Source organism: Bolinopsis microptera, chromosome 1, assembly GCF_026151205.1.
Source record: "Bolinopsis microptera isolate Bmic1 chromosome 1, MBARI_Bmic_1.0, whole genome shotgun sequence".
NCBI classification, from domain to species: domain Eukaryota; kingdom Metazoa; phylum Ctenophora; class Tentaculata; order Lobata; family Bolinopsidae; genus Bolinopsis; species Bolinopsis microptera.
In genome coordinates, this window is record NC_087072.1 from 25,670,805 (window position 1) to 25,681,620 (window position 10,816).

At 34.9% G+C, this 10,816-nt stretch overlaps 2 protein-coding genes across 2 annotated transcripts; both read right to left on the reverse strand.

Moving 5' to 3' along the window:
• Positions 1–111: 111 nt before the first annotated feature.
• On the reverse strand, positions 112–4,682 carry LOC134826130 (bactericidal permeability-increasing protein-like). Its single transcript, XM_063838414.1, has 11 exons — positions 4,548–4,682; positions 4,247–4,358; positions 3,664–3,757; positions 3,448–3,556; positions 2,678–2,832; positions 2,376–2,532; positions 2,033–2,208; positions 1,726–1,867; positions 1,446–1,605; positions 1,068–1,248; positions 112–732 (listed from the first exon to the last, which is right to left on the reverse strand). Exons 1-11 carry the CDS (start codon positions 4,666–4,668, stop codon positions 556–558), a joined length of 1,584 nt encoding a protein of 527 aa, XP_063694484.1. The 5' UTR covers positions 4,669–4,682; the 3' UTR covers positions 112–555.
• A 2,418-nt stretch (positions 4,683–7,100) lies between these two features.
• On the reverse strand, positions 7,101–9,803 carry LOC134826134 (kynurenine--oxoglutarate transaminase 3-like). Its single transcript, XM_063838417.1, has 6 exons — positions 9,678–9,803; positions 9,356–9,437; positions 8,768–9,020; positions 8,414–8,523; positions 8,132–8,253; positions 7,101–7,901 (listed from the first exon to the last, which is right to left on the reverse strand). Exons 1-6 carry the CDS (start codon positions 9,775–9,777, stop codon positions 7,336–7,338), a joined length of 1,233 nt encoding a protein of 410 aa, XP_063694487.1. The 5' UTR covers positions 9,778–9,803; the 3' UTR covers positions 7,101–7,335.
• Between the last annotated feature and the right edge of the window lie 1,013 nt (positions 9,804–10,816).

The window sequence follows — 10,816 nt, forward strand, 5'->3', positions numbered from 1 at the left end:
AGTTGGGGATGGAATTTTGGATGGAATTTTAAATGAAATTCCATTATATGGAATTGCACGTAGAAGGGTCGAACTTCTTAGACGTCAATCTCACAAGTGAAATTCTGCACATATGATAATTATAAACTTTAAAAGGTGAAATCATGAACAACTGTTTGACAAATATCATACGTACAAACAATAATAAATTTCTAAAACAAATACAAAATCAAAAATTGTAAACTAACTGTAAAACAATCTACTATCACACTTTAACTAATTAATGATTATTACATGTCATTACATGTCATTACATGTCATTACATGTCATTACATGTCTCTGCTTATTTATAAAAATCAATCATTGAATGCTAACATATTATAAAAATCAATCATTGAATGCTACATATAAAAATACAATTAATCATTGAATGCTCACGTATAAAAATCATTGAATGCTTACATTTTATAAAAATCACCATCGAATTTAAAGCAAAAATGCATAAAATTTGAACAAGTCATATTAATATTATTCAAAGAAATGTCAACAGAAAACCACCCATAAGTCTATCAGAATCAATTAACTTCATTTGAAAAGTAAGAAAAGATGTCGTCCGCCACTGTGTTTGCCCAGAGGTCTTTATCTTTCATCTTACACTCAAAACCATCTTTAGAAAGTGAGTAATATTCTCGCTCCGAGGAGACCCTCTCATTAGGAACGTACTTTATATCAGTGTGGATCTGTATGTAGCCCTAAAGAAGAGACACTGTTATGTTGGAGGCTTACTTTGTGTCACGAGGATGTGATATGTTACAGATCATAATATTATCTGTATTTGATGTTGCAACAAATGTTGATCTAACTACCCAGTTAAACATTTGGGCATACATAATACGGATCCTGATGCTAGTGCCAGTGTTTTTAAGGGTCCAGCTGGCGCCGTTAATTCCATATATAATTATACCAGTAATGAATTCTATCATTCGGTTATATAGTATCATGATATGTTTCCGATAACAGAAGAAGTATAGGGTGTAAAGTATAGGTATACTAAGGGTGTAAAAACTAAAAGAGAGAAGATACTTACATCCTCCAAGTTGAAGTCAAATCCAGTAAAAGAGACGTAATCAAAGGAAGGCAGAGGAATACCATTATTGACAAGAGCATTGACGAATGGGACTATGAGTGCTCTGGAGAACTTGATGAATGATTGGAGGGCGCTGACGGAGAAGTTGCCGATGTTCGAACTCTTCAGCTGTATGTACGGTCTGAAAGTACAGTTATTTAAATCATAGGCTATCTTAAATAAATATATACACTAGAGAGGCACAGGATAATGGCAAATCTATTCTTTACTTATTCTAACTTATCTTGATAAATGGTTGTATGTATGCTTAATTTATACCGTGAATCACACGCAAGTAATTAACCAATAAAAGAATAAAAGCTGCGTTGTTTCACTTACTCGACAGTGATGAGATCAAGGTATATTTCAGAGTTAGATCCAAGTTGAACACTGAGATTAACACAGAGATCAAGTTGAGCGTCCAGGGTAAAGACAGGAACTAAAGTATCGTTAACATGGACCAGCCAAGTTATTGTTCCCTCTGCTCTACCACTCACTCCTAAAAATAAATAGATATTAGACATGAGTAAGTAGCTTTGTTGTTAACTGTGTTACAAATAGTAAATACCATTGCTGTAATCTAAAGGTTATTACTTTGTTTTAAGAGAAATCTAATAACCTGCTTTGTTTACGTCGAATGTAACAGGTTTTGTGACATATAACCAGAGAGTGAGATCCTTGTCAGGATATGTCTTGTAAAGGATGGGGACAAAGTATTTGAAGAAACCAGTGGTCATCTTTATGGGGATCTTGTCCGGAATCTGTAATAAAGTAAACCTTAAGACAGTTTACACTGTATTACAATGGACAATGATACCAGCATTGCTCACATTCCAAAGACCGTCAAACTAGTAGTGTATTACCGAAAAGTTGTAAGAGCTAAAAAGTTTAAATTAACACAAAATATTATTTCAATAAAAACTAACATCATCGCTGGTGAGGTTGTACTGGAGGAAGCCAGCGGTCTGGTAAGCGTATCCAGCAGTGTTCAACATGTACTCAGTTATCCAAAGTGTTACCATCCTCTCACTGTCCACTGTTTCAGGCATGTCTTGTTTAGGGGACGGACACTCTTTTGGGTCGGATTTATCGAATATTTCTCCTGAAAAATGAGGTTATTAATATGATAGAACACGTACGTCGTACATCTACTTTTATGTAGCTGAGACACGTAGAGTTATGCTGGTTCATAAATAACTTTCATGGTTAAATAAAATCAGATTTCAACTTCAAGCATTGGAAATTTATGCCATTAACAGGGTCACTTACCTTTTCCATTGACAAAGATGGCATCTTTAATGACAAAAGGAGGTTGTACAAGAGAATAATCAATGTAGCAGTTGTCATCAATGTCTGCCTTGAGGTCTACAGTATCCAGAATATCATTGAGATTAGTATCAACAGCATCTGTAACCAGGGGACACACCTGACAAACATGTGTAAAGTATAGAATTGTCGATTAAATTAATACTTGTATCTAAAAATAATTTCTTTTTAACAGGTTTCTTTACATGTGATTGAATAACTGCGATGAGTATAAAGCTAGTATAAGCAAGGTAAAATGTCTGCACCTGATCTTTGATAGCGTCCTTAAGAGCATCAGCAATACTACTGCTAAACAGATTGTAAAGCCAGCTGGCGCCTCCATGGAAAGTAACATCAACATGACCAATGTTAAAGGAGCATGTTTTAGTGGTCACATGAGGTTCTCCCTTGTCTGTTGTACCTTTAATAATAGTGAGTCGTTTGTAATATGTAATTATTGAGTAATTAGTAGGTAATTAGTAGGTATTTACTAGGTAATTAGTGAGTAATTAGTAGGTATTTACTAAGTAATTAGTATGTGATTAGCAGGTGATTTAAAGAGAACTATTGTCTGCAGCACCAACGATAGCCACATAATTCTTCCACGAAGTCTAAAAGGAGTTAAGTCTAAGACCCACAACAATAGGGGTCCCTACACAACAATATCTAACCAATCTGGAGGTTGAGGTTGATGTGACGTCACACCACGTGACATGACGTCACACCACGTGACATGACGTCACAGACCCACAACAATAGGGACTACGGGTCCCTACACAACAATATCTAACCAATCTGGAGGTTGAGGTTGATGTGACGTCACACCACGTGACATGACGTCACACCACGTGACATGACGTCTAAGAGCCACAACAATAGGGACTACGGGTCCCTACACAACAATATCTAACCAATCTGGAGCGGAGGTTGAGGTTGATGTGACGTCACACCACGTGACATGACGTCACACCACGTGACATGACGTCACAGACCCACAACAATAGGGACTACGGGTCCCTACACAACAATATCTAACCAATCTGTAGGTTGAGGTTGATGGATATTTGAGTAGCACTGATGTCCACGGAGCCGTCGTCACTAATGTGGGGCCACGAGTCTTCTCTGTAATTCCAGCGTGCATTTAACTGATAAGATGATTCCTCATTTTCTATGATACACATTTAATAAACTGAGCAAGCTGTTAATAATAAATATATAATATAGCTATGATCATTAATATTTGAAAACTTACAGCTATAAAAGCGTCACTAATGGCAGCCACAGCATTGGAAGGTGTGTCCAGTTCGACAGTTGTGTGAGAAATATCAACATTCCCTATTCTTATACTGAAATAAAAACCAATATCATTCCACGGAAAATAATTTCTACTAATTAATTATTATCAATTAACAGAATTTTAGAAACGATCGAGGTACTCAAAATTCTATTCCCAAAGAAAGCTTTGATAAACGGAAAATCATCAGAATATAAAAAGATATTTAGATTTTAGGAATATTTTTGAAGAGGAGCTTTTCTGCCGTCCCCTTGACCGAAATTTCGCGTTTTTGACTGAATTTTTGACCAGTGACCAATCAGCAAGGTCGGTGAGAGTGACACAAGTCGCCATCAAGGTATTCGAACCAGTTTATCCCGAAAAACGTTGACGGAATGAAAATTTTGAAAATAAAATTCTATAGTTCAGTTGTAACGTTCCTCCTTAATGATACATAACAGTAAAACTCTAATTTACCGCGGAGTTTTTGGAAAAGGAAACATCCACGGTAAATCGGGGTTTGCGGTAAATCGGTTGCGGTAAATCAGGGTTTTACACAGACCTTGATAATCCGAAGGTGATGTGGCCAATAGGGGTGTCTACCCTCTGATTTATTGGAGGAATCTCAGCAGTTTTAATCGCATCAGTCACCACGGGGATCAGCACATCACGCACTGAGGGGGGGGGGGGGAGGCAGTTAAAGTTTCTTACTTTTATCTTCTCATAATTAATGAAGATAGTTAGAACTCAAACCGATTTCTTAATTGAAACATAATTATAAACCTACAAATAACCTTTTACAATAACATCATATCCGAGCAGTTACTAAAATGTTATTCAGATAAAAACATTTCGCCACTAACAGTAGTTGATGCCTTTCTGAGTGACCTGGAATCGAAAACCAGGATTTGAATTGTCAGGGTTTGAATTTACAGGTAGAGAGAGCCCACAATGGATAAGTATCGCAAACAGTATCCAATACATTCTGAGCTTAAAATAGTTGTGATGAAGACGTGAAATAGCAGATCAAGAACTACATTATCTCTACAGTCTATTTGGACAGTTAACTCTTTGACTAAAGGACACGTTTTTTTTAAGTGTGGTGAAAATGACTTTGAGTGCCATGACACTTTTGACAGTGTAAGTAAAATGACTAGTAACTAGAAAGTGTAACACAGATATGCCTTCAATCTTAACTGCCCCTGTAAGGAAAATCCATTACTTAGTTAATATGTCATAATATAGTACCAAGGCAGTGCCAGTTTTCAGCATTTTGGACTATAATGTTAAAAACGCCCATAAAAAACTGAATTTTGCAACTTTTCTGTTCAAAATTCAGATTATGTCTCAGAATTATTCAAAGAATATTTGGATTTTGGTAGGAATACTTGAACTGTGCTCAAAATAAGCAAAAAGTCATTTCTTTGGAAAAATTTCTCGTTGGTTGAAGGGGTTGTACAAGGCCCATACTTTTCATCAGCTTGTGAATGAACTGTAACAACTTTCAATAAACGTTGGTCTGTAATAATGTAACCTAGGAAAAACCTATTGTGTGCCTGTATTCAGTAAAAATTCACTCACAAAATTACAATTGATTTTTTTACATTGCAGTAGCTAGACAGCAACAAATTATAACGTTTTTCAATCATACTTTCGAGATTAAGTCTGCTCAACAGCATTCTGTTCGAAAATCAAATTAAGAGTGTGTCAGTTTTCAGTAAAAAGTCATTTTTAGGTCAAATTCATCACGATTAAAAATTCAAAAGAAATGACTCTTTGCTGAATATTGGCACTATACAATTGTTGTCTGACAGCATAGGCAGGTTCATCAAGATGATTCTTTACAAAATCTAACGATATTGTGTGATCTAATTCAGCAAAAAGTCATTTTATAAATAATATTTTTAGCTTAAAATCTTCATAGAAATGACTTTTTGCTGATTATTGGCACGATAAAGTAGATTTCTGACAACAATATTATGTTCATCATGGAAATTTGGTACATACTATTGATGTTTGAAGTTCATTGTGCCAGTTTTAAGTTAGTTATAGCAGGTTATCACAACACTGCTTACAAAGCAAAAATTTTATGTGATTTACCATTGGTATATGCCTAGAAAAAGAAGTCATTTTAAGCTGAATAATGGCACACAGTGCAACAAAATTGTGCCACATTAAACAAAAAAGGCACACCGCTCCCTCAAACAATATTCTGAACTAAAAAGAGTGCCATTTAGCAGTAAGAATGACTATTTCTGTCAAATAAGTCACTTTTTACTGATTTTCAGGACACATATGCTGTTCAAATTTTCAGGATGTAACTAAATTAAGATTCGTATCTGCAACATAAACAATTCGGTGGTTTGATATGATTAATAATGCTGATATTGACTTATAATAATTGGTAATTCCCACGTTGGCTGCAGAAGTCACTACAGCTGATTAGTGGCACTCTCATATTATTATCTGTTTTTGACCCCTTTATGAACACATTACTTTTCGAAATAGATGCTTAAACTAACACTAGTACACCCATGGATCAAGAAATAGACAATTTTTGTCTTTTTACATCATTTATCTATATGACTGATATGCTGAATTTGGGCACTCGGGACATAATTGAGTGTAAGCAGTACAGAGTTCAAGCCTTCTTTTAACTGATTAATGGCACCTTCAATCTAAAAGTCAATATGGTGACTGAACAAGAGAACTGAAATTTCGATACTTATATCATCAATTAGAAAAAATTAAATTTCAAGCTGATACATGTGTGACTTTTTGCTGATGGCTGGCACATAAACATGTAGGAATTAGTTTAAAGACACAACCAATCATTGTCTTATCCAGAAAAAAACACAGTTATGCCTTGATCTTTTTAATATTTTGACAAGAACCATCAATAGAGCAGTCGTATTCAGATATAAAAATGACTTTTTACTGACTTCTGTCACTTACTGGAATTGCTAATAATGACTAAAAGGCTGAAAACAGTTACTCACTCCAATCTACTAGTGTAATGTGAACAATATTTGAGCAAAATATGGCGAAATCAATGGAATTAGTCAATCGGAGGTTAAAATGGTTTGCTGATTTTTGGCACTCAGTTTAATTGCTCATAAGTCAGATTCTGCTTGAGCCTGGCACTTCGTTTTTTCAAATCACAACTGCTGAATATTTTCACTTCATCTTATGTACAAATTTATGGTTGCACTTTAAAAAGCACTGCGACTTTTTCCTCATTTTGTGCCCTCTACTTTGAAAAAGGTGAAATCAGCAACTCACCACACTTTAAAAAAAACGTGTCCTAAACGAGAGGAATGCAGCAAGTCTACCAATCCATAGTTATATTTTGGAACGAAAGTGAACAATTAATTTTGTATTTGTTAACCCAAACAAGTAGTATAAAATATATTACAAATTACAATGTCAACATTTCTAATCATAAAATTACTTAAAGCTGAAAATGATTATATTTATCGATTGAAAATTATGAATAAACATTATTTATATATTATAAGAGAAACAAAATTTTTAAGAAAAACAAAAAACCGATGGCTAATTCTTTAAGGCTGATATTCTTTTTATTTATACGCCAGTATTGTCAAGTATGTTCATGGAAAAGATCGGAGAGTAGATATCTTCAATGAAATATTATTCGAAAGATTCAATGATTTCTACAGCTTTGTCCACTGATTCAGGGGATTTTGCAAAGCACACTCGTAGATACGAGGTTAACTTACTCTTAGAATCCGAGCCATAAAAAAGGCTCAAAGGTAAAACTGATAATTTGTATTTATTAACAATACCTTTAGCAATTTTAATATCAAAGGTTTCTACAGATGACTGAAATTCAGGCGAATCTTGGAACTTGAACCTTCTTTTTGTGCAGTCCACAATCATGAAAAACCCACCTTCCGCCGGTATAACAGGCATATTGGCATTAGTAAAAGCTTTTTGAAGTTTGGTATAATTTTCAACGAAAATGTTGCTTGCCCATTGAAAATATGATTCCTTCGGAGGGATACAAAGTCTTTGCCTCTGCAACATGCCAGCTAAAGCTTCTTGTAGGATAGTGCTAGCTCCAAATGTGTCACATTTACAGATCCTAAAAAGCTTCTCAATCAGATTTGCACCACCAAATGCCCAACCAACCCGCCAACCAGTAACTCCAAACATTTTACCGGCACTGCACAGGGTTATCGTTCTCTCCCACATTCCTGACAAACGCCATCTTTTGAATAAAAACTCTCCATTTATTTATAATTAATTAATGAATAAAATATCGAACGCATGTAATTAAGTGTAATATAAACTTCATAAAAAAAAGGCTAATATAGACTAATGTCATATTCTTAAAAGTAATACAGTTATGTGTGGATTTGGGAACATCTGTCTGTCTTATTGAATTATTAAACTTAACTAGGACTTAACAAGAATTGAACTTTACCAGGTAAGGATGCAATGCTAAGGTGCTCGTGTCCATCAAATACATATCGATCATAAACCTCGTCAGCAAGTATCAAACAATTGTACTCTTTACTCAATTTTGAAATAAATTCAAGCTCTTTCCTGAAAATTGAACGACATTAAAGTTAAATCATTTTTATTTGAATACAATCCACCGTTTATGATTATCAAGTTAATAAAACTGTTATGATGCTAGATTTATTTATTTATTATTTATAAAACAAGCTTGATATGAGCGTTAAAACAAAGTAAAAAAATTAACCTGGTAAAAACTTTGCCAGTCGGATTGTGGGGTGTGTTAACAACAATCATCTTTGTGTTACAATTAAAGCTGTTTTTAAATAATTCCTCCTCTAGTACCCATGAACCTGACTTGAAAAATCAAAGTACATCAAACTTGTATTACTGTACCCTAAAACCCTGACTTTATCATGTGATTGATATTTTATTCGACTATTTTCTCGACTAGATATAATGATAACTTCTGCTAACGAATAACGATGCTGCCAATTGAACTGTGGTTTGGCGAAGTCAGTTTTTGTTGAACTGCTTGTGAAATAATTATCATTATATTTTCAGTATTCTGCTTTGTGTATGAATCTAGGATTTCACTTACCTCCAACTTAAGTGCTACAGGAACGAATTTTGCTCCTGCTAGGACACAGTCCAAGCGGTATGCATCAAACATAGGATCAAACACAATAACCTCATCCCCAGCTTGAACAAACGCTTCAAATGACCAGAATATTCCCTGATACGCTCCAATAGTTACAATTGCTTCTGTTGGTTGAATTTCTCGACCAACTAAAGGAGAATATGTTGCAATAATCTCTTCAATCAACTTTGGATGTCCTTGAGCTCGTGTATACCTGAAGTTGATGATACACATAAATTGTTGTAATCCTACATTTTGCTGTAATCAAACAGTCAAACAGAAATTGGAAAATTTAATGATAGGTATGATATCCACTGAGCGTGAATTGAGAAAAAATAACACTTTATCTAATCCTCTTTTGAAAAGAAGCTGGCTGCTTTTCGAATACTAGCATTACAGCACCTTATCATAGATCTTATGTGAACACAAATAAAACAACTTGTGACTTTCAGTACCCAGTTTTCTTGAGCCCGAATCTCAGAGTATTAACTAAATACAGAGAAACTATTGACTAAACTATTATCTAAATACAGACTGAGAAACACCTACCAACAAGTCACAGGATTTTCTGCAGCACTGACAAGTTCTTCCCTCAAATCAGGATGGAGAGGAAAATTAGGAAATCCAGAACCTGAAAGTAAACGTTTGACAACATGCACCAAGGTGACCTGCCACTACTTTATTGAATTTTATGCGATAATCTCATTTAATTGTATTGATTGGTCAAAATGTGACCATAATATGAAACTAGTGCTGAATCAATTTTTGGTTTGTCTTGTTTAGGTTATTATTTAGGTTATAATTTATGTTTTTGTTTATGTTTTTGAATATAATGGTATGTATCCTTATAACATTAAAAGATGTTAATGACCTAAGTTACAAGAGTTGTTCTTCCTTGCTAAGTCCCCCCACTCTATCCACATGCTGGGTGCTCCCAGTTCAGAGATCTTGTCTGCATGTCCAATTTCCATATTTTCCGAAGGTATCTACACTAAAAGGTAAAGTTCATTAAGAGAAAATTTGTGGAGATGTACAGTACAACCTCTTTTAACCGGTGATACTCGTAAAATATTTTTTTCAAATATTAGACCGTCGACAAGTACAACTCTAGCGCATCTTGGTAGGTTATAAACCTACAAAACCTCTTGCAATTGGTATGCAATTATAGTCAAGTCAGTTATACAAATCGTGAGAGACATTTCATACTTTGAAGAATATTTGTGATTTGTGTCCATATTCTAAAGTTATAGTCTCACCCATCCTACCAACTAGGTCCTCCTGGCTGAATGACAGAGCCATGGAATTTAATAGTTTATTATTTGGTTACTGTAATACTAACACTAGGATAGGAACTTTAGATTTTGATAGTTTTGTCGATGAAGAGGGTCTACTGAACAAGCAGTTCTGTAGATACAAGAAGCCGGATGACCCAATCCACCTTGGATCAAACGGTATCTTTAAACTCTCCCGGGCAATTGCCCATAAGATCCTAGGTAGCCCCGTTGATGGGATGTTGTTCAGTGCTGTTGCCAAGGCCCAAAATAGATTTTCCCCACGTCCCCGTAGATCTGTACTTCAGTCATGATAGTCAAACTAATATGCGAAATTTGCTGCTGCTGCAATAGACCTGTGCGTGCTGGACATCCATTCATAATTTGTCAGATGTGTGACAAAATAATGCACAAAAAATGCAAAACTGATGATAACATAGTCAAATTTCGAGATGGAACATACTGCAAAATATGCACTGATGCTAATGATATTGTTCGGTACAACCCTTTCTACCAAGCTCCCCACTTTGCAAACAATGGCCTCATTGATGATGAGCCAGTCAATTATATAGAATCTATCTACAATAGCTCAAAGGTTCTTGAAAATTGCAAAACATTCTCCATAAAAGAGTTGAATGCCACCATTCTACCTAAAAATTCAGTTAAATATTTGTCCAAATTATTTCTTAACATTGATGGAAATGCATCCAACTTTGACAACTTTGCAGTTGAGCTGTCT